The sequence below is a fragment of the Bombina bombina genome, chromosome 6, assembly GCF_027579735.1.
Source record: "Bombina bombina isolate aBomBom1 chromosome 6, aBomBom1.pri, whole genome shotgun sequence".
Classification (NCBI taxonomy): domain Eukaryota; kingdom Metazoa; phylum Chordata; class Amphibia; order Anura; family Bombinatoridae; genus Bombina; species Bombina bombina.
Window position 1 is genome coordinate 735,067,441 of NC_069504.1, and position 18,851 is coordinate 735,086,291.

Below are 18,851 nucleotides of genomic sequence, written 5' to 3' on the forward strand. Positions count from 1 at the left end.
CAATCTTATGAGGTAATGTCAGCGCGTCTGTTTGGATTCTCTCCAGTCTGTCTTGGATTTTCCTCCTGTATGTGAAAAGATCCAGGTCTTTACATTCGTGCCGACTTGTGTATGGTGCTTTCAATCTAGGAACTTCCTTGTTCTTTATATCACTGGCTTGGTATCTCCTCGTAGTATGGTGGTTCCGTCTGGACCTTGGCTCTCACTGTATTCAGAGGGACAAAGCAAAGAAAAGGAAAGAGCACATAGCGTGATACTGTATAATAAAAATTTATTACATACAAGAACGAGATAAGAAATACACTCACATTCAACAACCTCAATCCTTATGAGGTAAGTAAGAACTTGTACATATATTTTTATACACCTTACACAGGTGTTACTATGCCCGGTATCGTTATAGATCACTTGGTGGTGGATTAGACTTCACTCCAGCATAATGTGATTTGGTGGGGAAGGTATATTGATGACATCGTGGTCATATGGGAAGGAGACGAAAAAACTATCAGTGAATTCATCAATTACCTAAACACAAACATCTATAATCTGAAATTTACATCTAAAATCTCAGATACAAGTATAGAATATCTAGATCTAGTGTTATTTCACGAAAATGAAGAGATTCTAACAAAATTATACACAAAAGAAACTGACTGCAATGGCTATTTAAGAGCCGACAGTGGTCATTATCGACCATGGATAAATAACATTCCGTTCGGACAGTTCCAAAGAGTGCGAAGGAACTGTTCCAAGATACAAGATTACAACACTGAATCAGACATCTTGAAAACTAAATTTATCGAAAAGAAATATCCAAAAAAATTGATTGAGAATTCCCGAAAAAAAGTGAGACAATTAGAAAGAAAAAATTTATTACAAGGCCAATCAAAAAATAACTCTTATAAACCTCAAAAGATCTCGTTGATCACAACATACAATGAAGCGGCTCCAGAGATTAAAAAGATCCTAAGAAAATTTTGGCCAATATTACAGCAGGACAAACTCTTGAAAAATGCCATTGGTCCAGCACCAAAAATAATTTTTAGGAAAAATCTAAATTTTAAACAAATGCTGGCCCCCACTCAAATTAAAAAGAAGTCTGGAGAAAATTGGTTAACAGCAAAAAGCAAAGGTTTCTTCAAATGTAATCGCCTGAATTGCAAGGGATGTGAACATGCATATGACCCAAAGAAACCCACCAAAATAGTACAGTCTCGTACATTTCCACATAAGAAATGCAATATCAACAGACTCACTAACTGTAAAACCAGCTTTGTGGTATATCTATTGGAATGCCCATGTAAACTCCAATATATCGGGCGCACGAAAAGGACTTACAAAACTCGCCTATTGGAACATCTGAAAAACATCGAAGAAGGATATAAAGATCATAGCCTATCCAGACATTTTAAGTATTTCCATCAACAAAACCCTGCACTTCTAAAGGGCACTATTCTTGAACAGGTTTTGGCCCCAGATAGAGGGGGAGACAGATTTCAAAAATTAAGACAAAGAGAATCATACTGGATACACTATATGGGCACCATGACCCCAAGGGGTATGAATGAAGATATAGATCTAGCTGCTTTCCTTTAAACAGTAACACTAACCATATTTTAAACCAGTACTCTTTCAACCCAAAACAAACAAAAAAATTTTTTTAGTAAAAAAATTTTTTTAGTAACTTTATGCCGTCCATTTCTCACAAGGGGTCACACCCTGATTTTTATCTTTTTCTGATCAGTTCGACAGCATATTTTTATCTCTGACCACACAAATACTGCAATTATGGTATTTGGTTTTTTTTGTTTTTTTTTTTTGTTTTTTTGGCAAGGGGGGTGGGTATAGTTTAACATATTATACACTCCCTATAGGTCAAAAAATTTCCTAAAAAAACCCCCTCCTTCCATCTCTGACAATGGTTATTCTCATTATTCTAGTTTTGTATTCTTATAGAAATGATAGAACATTCCTCCAACTCCTCTATCAAAGGCATTCGCAAAATAGGAAAAAAGGAGTAAAATTAGAATAAGTTTTTGTACAGGCCCAAACATTAATCGGGCAGCCGGCCACTAGAATCTATTTTCAATTTTAATTTTAATAAACCCCCATAGTAACACATTAAGACCAATGATTATGGTTTTATGCATACACTCACACTTGGCTGGAAGAAAATGAGTGAGTCTCTATTAGCAATTTATACAAGCGATTTTTAGAATATCGCATTTCATTTAAGACTTCACTTATAAGACCCAGGACATTACCATTTCGATGGAACAATATATACCAATAATAAATTATTATATATTTTCCCTTTCTCTACCTAGTTGATAAATACAATTTTATTTATCAACCAAGTCCGCACACATAAGGTATTCATATATACAACATCTGTTTCCAAGACAACACGTGAGTCACTGTCACGTCGCAGCCGCAAACGCTATGACGTACTACGTCAGCCGGAACTAAGACGCCCACTCACAGCCCTTTAAATTTCAGCCACTTCTGCAAACAAGCCACAAACTCCCTCTGATGAAGAAGCATCTTGCAAGCTTCGAAACGCGTAAGGATTACGATATCTGAGAGTGGCTTTGTTTTTTGTTCCTGAAGCGGCTGACATCTGCACAGTGACTCACAGCGGTCCCTGACGATACTCACACGGCTTATCTATTAGACCGAAACTAGAGGCACGTCCAAGAGTGCCACCTCTCCACTATTCATACAACAGTAGTTGGAGTTTTTATACTTTGCTTTTTTCTTTGGTATTCTATTCTCATCCACATATACACATAATCAGCGCATTATACACCAAGCCACTGATTTGGCTAACGAAATTGCAAACACTGACCTGCTTACTTCATTACAAGATAGGTTTTGACAAAACAGCAGCCTTAACCTACTTCACCTACTTCACATAGCAGGCTCTGACACATTCAATTTATTCCGGTTTTACTCTGCCGGTTTGACGGGTCAACATAATATTGTCCAGTGTTATAAATCTGAGGGATAGGCTTCCAGTCTTTTTATAGTCTCTTTTATTGTATATCTGAGACCGTAGCTGCTGTAACTCTATCAGCAACAAGCCATATCAAGCTCTAGTATCCCAATCTATTATTACTGTTTTCAACTCGAACAGTCTACACTGAATCAAGTGCAAATCACCACTAAGTGAACTGTCACGATACCTGGCGACAGACCCTTTCAACCACCAGTATCCTATTCTACTGTTTTAACTCTAACAATCCACACTGAGTGAAGTCTAATCCACCACCAAGTGATCTATAACGATACCGGGCATAGTAACACCTGTGTAAGGTGTATAAAAATATATGTACAAGTTCTTACTTACCTCATAAGGATTGAGGTTGTTGAATGTGAGTGTATTTCTTATCTCGTTCTTGTATGTAATAAATTTTTATTATACAGTATCACGCTATGTGCTCTTTCCTTTTCTTTGCTTTGTCCCTCTGAATACGGTGAGAGCCAAGGTCCAGACGGAACCACCATACTACGAGGAGATACCAAGCCAGTGATATAAAGAACAAGGAAGTTCCTAGATTGAAAGCACCATACACAAGTCGGCACGAATGTAAAGACCTGGATCTTTTCACATACAGGAGGAAAATCCAAGACAGACTGGAGAGAATCCAAACAGACGCGCTGACATTACCTCATAAGATTGAGGTACCCTCTGGTAAGGGTATACCACTTATCCCCCAGCATCATTGTTGCAATTGTTGTAATTTGAGTTCCACCTAGTATTATCAATTCAAACCATTGCACTACTATTGTTGAACTTTTATATTCACCGGACTTTGTCTTATATCGGTTCATATAGAACCAGTGGGATAGATAGAACATTTGTCTACCATATCTGAAAGACATTTAGTATATTTGACATAGTAACATTGTATTTGTATTCCACGTGTTTGCAGCGCTGAACTTCTTTCGACATTTCGCTTGTATTTTAATTTTTTTGTCAGTGTTAGGGGTACACTGTATCGTACTTGTTCAAGCAGCTCAAATACCTACACCCATTAAGCTTACAGAGAACATATACATCTCACCTGTATATACCTCACAGCTAGATATAAAAATCTATTCACACTTTCTCAGTAATAAATTACCTACCTTTTGGTGGAACAACTGAGCGCTGATCCTTTCTTTATATTTCTCATATATATATATATATATATATATATATATATATATATATATACACACACACACACACACACACATACACACACATAAATACATACATAAACACACAGGGCTTGCAGTTTAAACTAGTCCACATTGAGTAAACAAGGTCTCTTTTTTTTCTTTTTTTAACACTGAGTGAATTACTATTGAGTTACTAAAAAACAGGATGGTGAGAGCCTAAAAGATCATCACACATGGGCTACTAATTTCCTGACCACCAGGAGGAAGCAAATCAACCCCACACTTCAGAGCTTTGAGCTTCCCTAATATCTCCTCTCACACCATAGACACTCCCTTTTTCCATATGGCAAAGTAGAAAGAAATAGATACAAATATAGATACAGACATTTTGGCAAATAAATGAAAAAGGTCCTGCTGCCAGCTATATTAAAGCAAAGGGAGGGGCTCAAGAACTTTCACCATCCTAAAGGAAATTGATTTATCAAGTAAACATACATTTTCGTTTCCTTCAATGGACCCAAGAAGTAAAGTCCATGAGACCACCAGAAAAGAAGAGGCAGAATTTACTGGTCAGGCACAATGGCCTGTGGTACTTTCTAATCAAAAGCTGTTACAGCTAAGGCATACATGTCAAGATGAAAGTATAGCAAAAGTATATAAGGAAGACCAAGTAGTTGTTTGCAAATATAAATCTGTTCAAAACAGGCATAATTATGAAAGGCCCAAAAAAGAGTACACTGATCTAGTAGAATGAACATTAATTATCTTAGGGGTTACTTCCCCACAATAATATAAGGTTATCTTATTAAGATGGTTAACAGAAACAAACCTTTCCAGGAGAGCAACTGCAGGTCTTTTCAATTAAAAGAAGGGAGTTGAGTAACCTTCACCAGAAAAATAATCAGCCTCAGGCAAATCAGATCTTGATCAAAGGTCTGAATATCAGGAAATGTAGCAATCTTCCTATCATATATAACAGATAAGGACAAAATCAGACCTTTCAGATAACTTGAGGTCAAACCTTTCTCCAAGCCCTGCTGAAGAAACTCCAACACCGTTGGAATCCTAAAGGAATTTCACTGGTAGCCTCTCATTGTGCAACATGTTCCTAGATAAAGGCTTTGGGTCTTGAATCAAGGTCTCAGTATCAGATGTGCCTAGATATAGGTTTCGGGCCTGATTGAAGGTCTCAATAACATTATCAGAAAGCCCTCTGTTGGCTAGAGTTCAGAGTTCATTTGCCATGCTGTTAAAAACAGAGTTTGCAGGCCCTGAAAAAAGATAGGACCCTGTGACAACAGATCATATCTGAGCAGAAGTTGGGCAATAGGACATCTGAAATAGGTCTGCATACTAAATTCTTCAAGCCCAAGGTGACGCAGCCAGAATTGCAGACACTCTCTCCTGTCAGATTCTGCCTGAAAAAGATTACAAACTGAGGAAATATGTATCTCAGCTTGAACATGGAACCTCAAAGGTATCCACTATTTCTGCCTGCTCTGGCATAGTAATGGGGTAAATTGTGGTTGAGTTGTGCAGTCATGAGGTCTATCTCTGAGAGACCCCAGCGAGTCTGATCTAACACTTGTTGATAATAAACCAATCTCCAGAATTAAGACTTAGAAAGTTTGCATTCCAATTGTTGATTTGCCTTTACATTGAATCGGATTTAAGGATGAAGTCAGAGATTCAGCCAACTCTGAAGAGCCCAATACTTAGGTACATACTCTTAAAGCTATGACCAGACCAAAAGGTAGTGCTTGCAGACAAAGGCAAAAGTGAAGAACTTCATGTGCTCAAGATGTGATCATGTGATCAAAACTATGGTAGACATGAAATGGCACTAATAGGAAAATAGTGCCAATAGTTTCCATCTTGAAGGTTGGAACCTTGAGAAACCTGTTTAGTGTTTTTAGATCGAAAATAGGCAGAAAAGTTCCCTCTTTCTTAAGACCTAGGAACAGATTGGAGAAGAACTCTTTTTCCCTGTTTTCTTACTTCAAAACAGAAAATCCACAGCACCTCTTAAATAAAAACCTTCTTTTATTGTACAAATCAAGCAGTATAAAACATAACGCAACGTTTCGGCCATATTGGCTTAATCATGCATAAACCACACCTCCTTTACATATTCCTTTTATAGGTAAAATCACAGAAAAAAAATACTCAACAGGTGAATTCAGTAATCATCCAGCTGATGCCATCTAGTGACAAATAATCATGTCAATGATCACTACACTTCACAATGCAATACATATATTTTCAATAACATATAAAAAAGGAATTGATTCACATTGCCATCGTAAAGCTACAAGAAAACAGAAAACTCAATTCCCCCGTTTAACGCTTTAGGGGACAAATTCTACAAATGGTATATCCAATAGGTCTCCCTGTTTTCTGGAACTAGAGCAATAACTTCCATGTAATCCAGCTCAACCACACATGACAGTAAGGCTCTTGCTAGGGTTGCTTGAAATGAATTAGAAGGAATCTCTTGCAGGGAGACCTAAATCAAAACCTGATTTAGAATCCTTTGAAAATTATTTCCAGTATCCAAGCAGTGGAGGCTCCTCTATAGGAGCACTTGAGCATGTGAACTCCCTGATGTGAACCCCCTGACCACTAACCAAAAAAAAAAAAAAAAGAGTGAGAAATAAAAAATAAAAAAATTCTATTTTTAAACCTTTTTTGCTTATTAAAATGAATAAATCCTCCAGGCTCCACTGCAGTTTTGAATAAAAAAACATTCAAAATTTTATTTTTAAATCTTTAGGCTGAAACGTGAAACCTGAAAGTGGAAAGCAAGGGCTGTTTTGCCTATACAAGTTCTACCTATCGCAGTGCGATAGATAGAAGTATAGGTAAAAGTACTTTCCACTTTAAAACTGCAATGACTGCAACGCCACCTACAGGCCAGCCCATAGCCTTCCTATTCGCACAGCTCTTAGTGTGCAGGAGCCAGCTGTCACGTGACACTCGCACACTAAGAGCTGAACTGACTATGTGTGTGGGAGGAGGCAGGGGCGTAACAGTTACGCCCTAACTACTTGCAGAATGCAGTCGCCATTGCTGAGACCGGACCGGGCCCATACTATGATAGTTGCACTTGCAGACTGGATCATCATCGTTCGTGTGGGGACAGTGGACCTTATCTCTGGTAGGATAACTGAGGGAATATTGGGTTAAATTTAATCCACACCACGACCACCTCACTTGCTGACATCCTTTTCCTCCCACTACTAACCCTCTGAAGAACCAGCTAGTGATCTCTGTACCCCCTCGACAAATCTAAACGCTTATCAGTGACAGTGATTCTTCTTATGCAGATAAAAGACAGTTTATAATTGAACTCAAATAATATTTGAGTTCAATAAACTGTCTTTTATCTGCATAAGAAGAATCACTGATAAGAGATGGGATAGTGACAGAATATATATATTTGACAATATACAACAAAAAATATAAAGAAACTCCTAAAGAAACAGTTGTGGGCGGCAAGTCTCAAATAAATTACAATATGTAACTGACTCTCCTGTCCTGTACTGTCACTATCCAATCTCTTACCACTGCTGCTTCCATCTCCTATGTTACTACTGTGTCCGGACTAGGCCTGGGATTTGGAACTGTGTGTGTCTGTCCTTGCTGTCTTTAACCACCCTGCATGGACTATAAAATAAGCCTGAATAATCGGCTAATCATCTTCAAGCTAATGAGTGGCAGCTGCTATCCTGGTTTTGAGATTAGAGCAAGCAGAGATCAGCTCAGGAGCTTTACAGCTTGCAATGACCAGGCATATATTATCTTTGTGAGAGGGTGCTATAAAAAAAATAATCTAATACATTGTGAATTAAAAAGTGAAAGCTTCTTTCACAAAAAGAGAATGTTTCAGTTAAGTGCACAATTTTGTTGTTAAATACTTTATACCTGTTCATATATATATGTGTGTGTGTGTGTGTGTGTATATATATATATATATATATATTATATATATGTATATATGTATGTATATGTATATATATATATATGTATATATGTGTATATATATATGTATATATGTGTTTATATATATATGTATATGTATATATATGTGTATATATATATATATATATATATATATATATATATATATATATATATGTGTGTATATATATGTATATGTGTGTGTGTGTATATATATATATATATATATATATATATATTCAAAAGTCACCAGCCGCCACTGTATCCAAGGATCTGATATGGAGTTTTCCTAAATTAAGTCCAAAGTGGGGGATGCAGCATCATACTTATTTGAAAACAAAGGAAGATTTGCACTGCTTAGACTTGTATCAGGAAGTACTTAGGATGCCATACAGCTTTCAGAGAACTTGCTGTTATAAGAAAGTGCTGCATTAGAGGAATAACTATTCTTTTGGGACTTGAACTAACAATAATAAGTGAGAGCAGTCACATGCCTTTGCCTTACCCTAGTTTTTATCCAGTAGTAGAAAGGCTCCTTTCCTAACATTAACTGTGGATTAGACACGTCTAGCTTACACCGCCATATTAGCACTCTTATAGCAATCCTCTAAAAAAAAGAAGAAAACAGAGACAACTTTGTATCATAATGTAACTTTCTCCTTAACAATGGAAACAGGTACTCACATTTGGTAGAGCTTCTATAGCTCTAAGAATGAAGCCTTATATCAATTTATCTGGCAATCCGGATACTCTTCTGAAAGTATTTATGTAAAACAACATTTAACAAAAGATAAAAAAGGAGTTATCACACATTACTATCAGGGTTTACAATGGTAGCACAAAATGACAACTGTTTCAGTATGCAGCACGTAACTGCAGCTTTATAAGTTCATATAAGCATAACACAGAGTGTATTGTGCTTTTGTTTCTACTGGAGCTTGCCCCTCATTGTCACGTATCTCCTGTTATTGACGTCCGATTTACGTTTCACCACAAAAACAGCACATAATACACACAGAAAGAAGACAAATATGGTCCCCAGATCTGTTCTAAATCTCTCCACCTAAGGGCACTGAACCTAAAGTTGCCCACTTAAGTCCATGATAGGAAAGTAGAATGGGAATGGGGTAAGTGTATAGAAACACAGTAAAGCAGAGTAAAGTACAGAGAAACTGACTACACCAACCCAAAATCCACACCAACACATAGATAATAATGCTTCAGACAATGTTATAAAACATTAAAATGAGGTGGTGAGATAAAGCACATGTGCTAATGCACAAAATGTGTCCGATCATTGTCGTATATATTAGAGTAACATACAAATATTACAATAAAAGTGTTCCAGTGATTGATTTCATCAGGTGTGCTCTGATTCTTCTTTTTTGGAGTTCTTTGCCCAGGAGGGAGGCAGGTGGGTGGCCCATCCCCAGAGTGGGTGCGGGAGGGGGAGGAAGGAGAGGGTTCCCTATGCTACAGAAAATATTTTACTAGGAGAAAGGGAGTACTGGGTCTACTACACTGCAGCAAAGGGAATTATGAGAGGAGGGCCCTGCAGTATGATTGCTTGGAGGGTGTAACTGGAGAGGGTGAGGGGGGATCACTACACTTCAGAAAACTTTTTTTTATTAATAAATAAATACAATTTTTTTTAAAAAAACTGTATAAACCAGGTATTGGCAGACAGCCAGTAAAAAAAAGCCCTAAATCGTAATACTGGCAAACTGGCAAAAAGTTGGTGGTGAAAAGTGTGGGTGGGTGAGAGAGAGCTGTTTCAGAGGGATCAGGGATGTAGGAGGTGTCAGATGGGAGGGTAAACTTAACTCTAGAATAACTATTACTTCTGAAGCTAACTAACAAAACCTCCTTCTCTGCTGTGAATTTTAAAACGGTGGTGCGCAGCTGCTATTAGCGGGGTTCTAATTACCAAAATGCGATGGAAAAACCATACATATCTGCTATTTCTAAACAAAGTTAACAATTTTTCTTTAATATAATCGCATTTGGAGGTGAAATGGTGGCATGAAATAAACCGAAATGGGCCTAGATTAATACCCTAGGTTGTCTACTAAATATATATATATATATATATATATATATATTTTTTTTTTTTTTTTTGATAGGTAAATAAAAAAAAATAAGGCTCTATTTCCGTTTCAATGGAGCAAAAATGCTAAAAATTCTCAGAAGAAGTTAATAAGTGGCTATGCATGTATATAAACAATAATGCATAGGTTTTGTTCACTATATATTAATGATGTTTATTAATCATAACAATCAAGTTATCTACAACATAATCAGATTCCAGAAATCAAATGTTTTGCAAATAAAATTATCCAGTTACAAAAAAAAATTGCTGATTACACCCTGCTATATGCTCATGCTGATTACAAAGCTATTTAAAGGGTCAGTACCATACAAATGACCCATTGTAGGAAACAGCGCTACAGTGTTTCTGAAGCAATGGTTACACCCTGTAGTGGGATTCCAAAATTTTAGCAACAGGTTCTCTAACTTCTCTATAATAAAGAACATTTTGCACTTTCCAAATTTTAGGAACAGGTTCTTAAGAACTGTAGAGAATAGGCTGAATCCCACCACTGGTTGCACCTTCCACCATTGTGCTTACCATAGCTGTAGGAAACTGCATCCAATAGAAGGGCCCATCCGAGGCAGTGCATGAACAGTGCCAAGGATCTCACAAGGAACCAGGGGATTGGCAGATACTTACACATTTCACCTGGGAGGGCTGTGAATCAAACAAGGAGCAGTGAAGGCCTGGGGATTGGTCGATAAATCTGCATTTCACCTGGGATGGCCAGTGAAATCTTACTTTATGAAGATTCTTACCATCTGGTTTGAAACTACTGTTTTCCCTCATGTCCTGTAGGCACTCTGAGGGGTAAATTGGGTCTCAGATCAGTTAAAGAGTCTTTATCAAAAAGTGTAAATATCAAAGCTATTCAGAACTTACCTCACTCTCATGGAGGCAATAAAAAACTGAGTGTCTTTGGTGTGGGAGGAGATAGCAGGGTTTTTGCCGCCTTCTGGTGGTCAAGGAATAAATAGCCCACATGTGATGGTCTTGTGGACTCACCATTAATTGAAGGAAATAGTTGTATATTAAAACATATTTGTGATGTCAAAACATGCACGCAAACCTTACCCCCTGTGCAGAAGCTGTGTGTTTCGCTCCAACCAGATACGGTGTACTCTCCATCACTGCGTTTCACTGCAGTCTGCACGGCCAGAGTGTAATCTGTTCGTGGGCTCAGGAACCAGTGACCACGAACCACCATTGGTAGAGCCACTGCCTTTGCAACTAGTTTGGTGGGCACATCCTGTAAATATGAAATACAGATGAGAAAAGATCAGATGACATGAGACAGGTAGGATGTAAATTTTGAAGGAAAAAAATGTACTCAGGAGATGGTTAAATTAGATGACATATCACAAAGGCCTCTGAAGTCAAAATATTTACCAAAATTAACCATTAGAGATAAATGAGTGCACAATGTAAAATATTGTTTAGAATTATCTTACAAATTACTGCAAGTGTAAGGGTGGAATAATGTTAATAATAATAATCACCTAAATTACGAGTTTTGCGCTAAACAGGGTGCGAAACTAACGCCAAAAAGTTGCATTATTTCACTCTCCATAGCGCTGCCATTACGAGTTACTAAAAAGCCTCCTTGTGCATGCAATATGGTGGCATTAAGTTTCATACAGCCAAAAGCCAAGGGCTGATTTGACGTGCTCGTGCATGCTTTCCAACATAGTCCTCAATGGGGAGAGAGTGTTAGAAAAAAGAACTAACACCTGAAGTGCCGAATGAAAAATCTCCGTAATGCAACCCCATTGATGTCTATGGGGAAAAAAAAGTTACGTTTAAAACATAAACCCCAAGTCTAAACACTCCTAATCCGCCGGCCCGACACCTAAATAAAGTTATTAACCCCTAATCAGCAGCTCCAGACATCACTGTCACTAAATAAAATGATTAACCCCTAAAACGCTGCTCCCCGACATTGCCGCCACTAAATAAAATGATTAACCCCTTAACTGCCGCTCCCCGACTGCCGCCACTAAATAAAATGATTATCCCCTAAACGCCTGGCCTCCCATATCACCGCTACTAAATAAACCTTTTAACCCCTAAACCTCCAGCCCCCACATCACCGCTACTAAATAAACCTATTAACCCCTAAACCTCCGGCCTCCCACATCGCTGCTACTAAATAAACCTATTAACCCCTAAACTTCTGGCCACCCACATCGCCGCCTCTAAATAAACCTATTAACCGCTAAACCGTCAGTCCCCCCTTATTGCAAAACACTAAATTAAACTATTAACCCCTAAACCTAACACCCCCTAACTTTAAATTAAATTACAATATAACTATCTTAAAATAAATAAAAATTTACCTGTGAAATAAAAATAAACCAAACTTAAAACTATAAATTAACCTAACATAACTATTTTAATAAAATAAAAAAATACTGCCAATTAAAAACCTAAATTACAAATTTAAAAAAACCTAACACTACGAAAAAAATAAAAAATCTAAAATTACAAAAAATAACAAACACTAAATTACGAAAAATAAAAAACACTAAGCTTACAAAAAATAAATTAAATTATCAAAAATAAAAACCTAATCTAAACACTCCCTAACCTACAATAAACTACCAATAGCCTTTTGAAGGGCATTGCCCTAAGTTAAACAGCTCTTTTACCTGTCCCCCCAACAGTAAAACCTACCACCCAAACAACCCCCCAAAATAAAAAATCCTAAACTACCCATTGCCCCTTAAGGGGCATTTGTGTGGGCATTGCTCTTTTCCAAGTGCCCATCCCTTAGAAGGACATTCAGCTCTTTTACAGTGCCAAAAGCCCTAATCTTAAAAAAAAAAACCAAAAAAACCTAACACTAACCCCAGAATATCTACTCACGGTTCCTGAAGTCAAAACAGCCAATAGGATGAGAGATACTGAAATCCTATTGGCTGTTCAAATCAGGATTTCAGTAGCTCTCATCCTATTGGCTGGTTTGAACAGCCAATATGATTTCAGAAGCTCTCATCCTATTGGCTGATTTGAATTTAAAGAATCAAATCAACCCATAGGAATGCAAGGTACGCCATTTTGAAAACGGCTACTTTGCATTCAACTTCAGTGTACGGCGGTGACCGTATAAAGAGGACGCTCTGCGGAGGTTGGGATTAACTTCCAGGATAGCTCCGCTACGTACTGCCGGGATAAAGATAGAAGACGTGCCTGAGATGGATGAACGTGTTGCAGCCTGGATGAAGACTTCTCGCCGCTTGGATGAAGATGGATGTCCGGACTTCAGGAACCATGAGTAGATATTCTGGGGTTAGTGTTAGGTTTTTTGTTTTTTTTTGGGTGGGTTTTTTTTTTTTAGATTAGGGATGGGCACTTGGAAAAGAGCAATGCCCATTCAAATGCCCCTTTAGGGGAAATGGGTAGTTTGGGATTTTTTAGAGTTAGGTTTTTTTTTTGTTTGGGGAGTTAGTTGGGTGGTGAGTTTTACTGTTGGGGGAAATTTGTATTTTTTTTACAGGTAAAAGAGCTGTTTAACATAGGGCAATGCCCTACAAAAGTCCCTTTTAAAGGCTATTGGTAGTTTATTGTAGGTTAGGGGGTGTTTTTATTTTTATAGGGCTATTAGATTAGGTGTAATTGTTTTTATTTTTGATAATTTAGTTTATTATTTTTTGTAAGCTTAGTGTTTATTTTTTTCGGAATTTAGTGTTTATTACTTTTTGTAATTTTAGATTTTTAAATTTTTTTCGTAGTGTTAGTTTTTTTTAAATTTGTAATTTAGGTTTTTAATTGGCAGTATTTTTTTATTTTATTAAAATAGTTATGTTAGGTTAATTTATAGTTTTAAGTTTGGTTTATTTTTATTTCACAGGTAAGTTTTTATTTTAAGATAGTTATATTGTAATTTAATTTAAAGTTAGGGGGTGTTAGGTTTAGGGGTTAATAGTTTAATTTAGTATTTTGCAATAAGGGGGGACTGGCGGTTTAGCGGTTAATAGGTTTTTTTAGTGGCGGCGATGTGGGTGGCCAGAAGTTTAGGGGTTAATAGGTTTATTTAGTAGCGGCGATGTGGGGGCTGGGGTTTAGGGGTTAAAAGGTTTATTTAGTAGCGGTGATATGGGAGGCCAGGTGTTTAGGGGTTAATAGGTTTATTTAGTGGCGACGATGTGGGGGGTCGGAGGTTTAGGGGTTAATAGGTTTATTTAGTGGCGACGATGTGGGGGGTCGGAGGTTTAGGGGTTAATAGGTTTATTTAGTAGTGGCGATGTGGGGGGCCGGCGGTTTAGGGGATAATAGGTTTATTTAGTGGCAGTGATGTGGGAGGCTGGAGGTTTAGGGGTTAATAGGTTTATTTAGTGGCGGCAATGTGGGAGGCTGGAGGTTTAGGGGTTAAAAGGTTTATTTAGTGAAGGCGATGTGGGGGGCCGGAGGTTTAGGGGTTAATAGGTTTATTTAGTGGCAGCGATATGGGAGGCTGGAGGTTTAGGGGTTCATAGCTTTATTTACTGGCGGCGATGTGGGAGGCCGGAGGTTTAAGGGTTAATAGGTTTATTTAGTGGTGGCGATGTGGGAGGCCGGAGGTTTAGGGGTTAATAACTTTATTATAGTGTCAGTGATGTTGGGAAGTGGCGGTTTAGGGGTTAATTTATTTACATAGCGTTGGCGATGTGGGTGGGGCAGATTATGGGTTAATAGATTTATTTAATAGTCGCGATGTGGGTGGGTGGCAGATTAGGGGTTAATAGGTTTAATATAATGTTTGCGATGCGGGAGGGTGGTGCTTTAAGGGTTAATAGGTAGTTTATGGGGGTTAGTGTACTTTGTAACAGTTTAGTTATGAGTTTTGTAAAACATTTTTGTTTCGCAAAATCCCTAACTACTGCTCTCAGATGGCAGAATGGATCATGTTGGTATAGGCTGTAACGCAAGCTTTTTAGCCTGAACGCACAACCTGTAATACCGGCGCAATGAAAATAACACATAAAAACGTCATTTTTCTGAGTGCGGAATCGACGTTGCGTTACAGGCTTAAATGCTTGCAGTATAGCTATACCGACATGACTCATAATATGCGTTCCTGGCCATTACGTTGGAATGGCTATTTTTTCAGCGTTAAAAGACATACAGCAACACTTGTAATCTAGGCGAATGTTACTAAAAGTTAACTGGAAACAACAAATTAATTTATTGTTTATCAGGCTGCTCATTTATACCAAGATATTTCTAGCAGCCAAATGGTTAATATTGTTTTATTTTGCAGTCTTTCAAGAATAAAATCATGAGGATTAAACATAAATCTTAAATTTTCACACCCTAAAAAATAATATTTTCACCATTCTAAATTACACCAAGGTTAACTTTTTTTTAAATTTTATTTTCAGTCTCTTTAAATACAACATTTAAGTTCTAAGTCTGGAAATTGTATTTATGTTGCATGCAAGAATATTTTCAATAAGACTACACCTCCCTCACTTTAAACTATCTCTCTCAATGTTTTAAAAATAATAATTTAAACATATGCATAGGAAAAAAAACATACTATAGTCAGGGGAAAAAAGTTCTACTCCCCTTAATGTTAAATACAGAGAAAACATAAACTGCTTACCTGATAATTTAATTTCCATCAGTGGGAGGAGAGTCCACTGCTTCATTCATTACTTGTGGGAATTCAGAACCTGGCCACCAGGAGGAGGCAAAGACACCCCAGCCAAAGGCTTAAATACCTCCCCCCCTTCCCTCATACCCCAGTCATTCTGCCAAGTGAACAAGGAACAGTAGGAGAAATATCAGGGTATAAATGGTGCCAGAAGAATAAAATTAAATTTAGGTCCACCCACCGGAGAAACGTGCAGGAGCAGTGGACTCTCCTCCCACAGATGGAGATGAAATTATCAGGTAAGCATAATTTATGTTTTCCGTCTTAATGGGGAGGAGAGTCCACTGCTTCATTCATTACTTGTGGGAACAAATACCCAAGCTCTAGAGGACACTGAATGAAGAAAACGGGAGGGTAAAAGGAGGCGGACCCTAAACTGAGGGCACCATAGCCTGAAAACACCCAAACTCCAGACAAAAAAACTGCTTCACCAGGATGACCGGCGCCAGGCCGGCCCAGGACCCCAGCCTGTAACTCACTCTGCTTCCACCCGTACCCGACCCCCAACAGCTCCCCGGCAGTGCCAGGCTCGGGCAACCCCTGTCTCCCTCCGGAGATGCTATGGGTGTGGGCACCCCAGCCACTTTAAAAGTAACTGTCCAGCGCAAAAAAGAAACCCTCCAGCACCACAGCCAAGAAACCCCTCTCTGGCCTAGTGGGGGAGCACTCCAACCAGGTCCTACCAAGCCGCCACCCACTTCATGTACGCAGCAGGTCCTGCCAATTATGCGGAATGGCCAGATGAAGAGGTTGGCATCCTGCATGAGGTTAGCCTTGTAACCAAAGATAATCGCAAGCCCCATTGGCAGGACGTCTGGGTCAATGGGCAGGCGGCCCAGGGATTGAGGGACCATGGAGCCACTGTCTCCCTGCTCCAACCCAACCTAGTCCCCATCTCTGGCGAAACAGGGAGAACCCTTGCTGTCCGGGTAGCCGGAGGTGCCATCCTGGAGGTCCCCACAGCCTGGGTACATTTGGACTGGAATGCCGGCTCCTGGGATGTGGAGGTAGGTGTTAAGCAGCAGCTCCCTGCCAAGGTCCTATTGGGAAATTACTTTAGTCACCTTATTTCAGCCTTCATGGGGAATACCTCCCCGGATACCTGCCCAGTGACCACCCACCAGCAGGCCAGACGCCAAGCCATCACACCGACTCCGGTGACCCAGGTGAGACATTCTGCTCTGACTCCTACCTTACCCCGACCTTCCAACCGACTACCCCCCGACTGACCCTCCTGGGCGCCCCCTCCAACTTCGCCCAGGAGACCCTGAATGACCCAACCTTAGCTCCCTACAGAGATCGGGTGGGTACAGACCCCCAGGGCCCCGGGGAAAAGCGATTCCAATGGGAAAGGGGGCTCCTGTCCCGGATCTCCGAGAGGAGAAAGGGACCGGTGCCCAAATGTCAGCTAGTTGTACCGAAGAAGTTTAGGTCTGACCTACTGAAAATAGGACAGTACATTCCCCTAGCTGGCTACTTAGGAAAGGCCAGGACCCATCACCACTTGACCCAAAAAAAAATTTGGCCAGGAATTACAGTAGATATTAGAGAATACTGTAAATCTTGTGAGATCTTGTAAATCTATCTCGGGGGAAGGACCAGAGGTAGGGTGATTTACAAGGGAGAGCTCTCTCAGGAACCAAGGGTTTTGGACCCCCTCATTACCCCCTCTAACAATGGCCTGCCCGGTGTACGTTGGATAAGCCATAACTCTGATCCCCAGCCATGGATCAAGGCGCTTTTTGGACCGAAGTAGCTGGGGGCCAGGGGCTTTCCAACGACACCCTGGAAGGGCCGCCGCTCTCCCAGGATTACCCCGAATACCCCATCCCTGTACCGCTGGACACTGGGGAACAATGGACACAATGGAGACGCCAGCCTGTCTGGAGGGGCAGGAATGGTGGGAGATATGAGGGTCAGATAAGGCTTGTTATCAAGATCAGTGTTTGTATAAATGTTGTTTGTTTTTACCAATAAAGTGTACTTCTTGTTTTTACCTAAATGCTAGTCTGTCTAGTTATTTGGGTGGGCTCTGCTAGAATCACTTCCTCTGCTACATAGCGGCAGGTTCCAGGCATCGGGAGGATCCATTGGCGGAGCTACCCAGTCGGGGTAGCCCGGAATCCGTCACATACACCAAGTAAATTACCAGAAGCGGTAAAATGTTTAGCTAGTGTAAAAACATGTTAATGAAAGAATAACAAAAATTACCCTTAAAATATGCAACACTTTGGTGAAATATGGATTTTAGTTTGAAGAGGGCAAGAAAGGGCTCGTTTATATGTATCAACTTAAAGAGATGCTAAAGTATGCCGTCTTCAAACTAAAATCCAAAAATAATGTGACTTTCATTCATGAAAACCTCTTAATCACTCTTTATTTTTAAAGATTTAATATTAATGTGCTGAAATTTGGGGGGCGGAGCCAACTACGAAGGAGACTAGACGTGTTACTATGCAGCTCCTGGCTATTAGTTTTAATTTTTAAAGATTACCTACATAATATCAGCCTTAAATCGCCCTGTTCAAGAAAGAGGTATCAGACATTTCTCTAATGCCCAAAATATGAACAAAATTACACCTCTTCTGGAGAAGTTAAGACGACATACGTTGTAAAGTGCAGCCATGTGGTGAGAATTGCCATGCTCCATTTTTGACTTCTTCAGCAATGGTAAATCAGCCAAACTAGGATTATACGCTTTGATATTTCATAATGGAAGATTCCTACATTCAAATAAAGGCTCTCCTAGCAGAATTGGAATGACATGAATCGCATGACAAACCAGTTTCACGACCTCAAGAACGGGCTGCAATGCGGCTTTGAATACAGGGAAGAGTCGTCAACAGCTACAGTGGAAAGAGAGGATTCTAAAGTTATTTTACAGACATCCACTAATCTATCCTCTATACAGCGAAGTGCTGATACCACTGTCATGCACCAGCTGCAAGTAACTTACCTCCCCCTGGGCTTTCATGTACCAGGAGATTTGCTTCGACG

At 39.3% G+C, this 18,851-nt stretch overlaps 1 protein-coding gene across 2 annotated transcripts in view; it reads right to left on the reverse strand.

Annotated features, from left to right (window-relative positions):
* PHYHIP (phytanoyl-CoA 2-hydroxylase interacting protein) overlaps positions 1-18,851 on the reverse strand; it is a 345,321-nt gene that overhangs the window by 77,364 nt on the left and 249,106 nt on the right. For both annotated transcript variants that reach the window (XM_053717962.1, XM_053717963.1), the window contains one exon: positions 11,294-11,468. In XM_053717962.1, the coding sequence (XP_053573937.1) occupies positions 11,294-11,468 (175 nt within the window). The remainder of the gene's footprint in view (positions 1-11,293; positions 11,469-18,851) is intronic.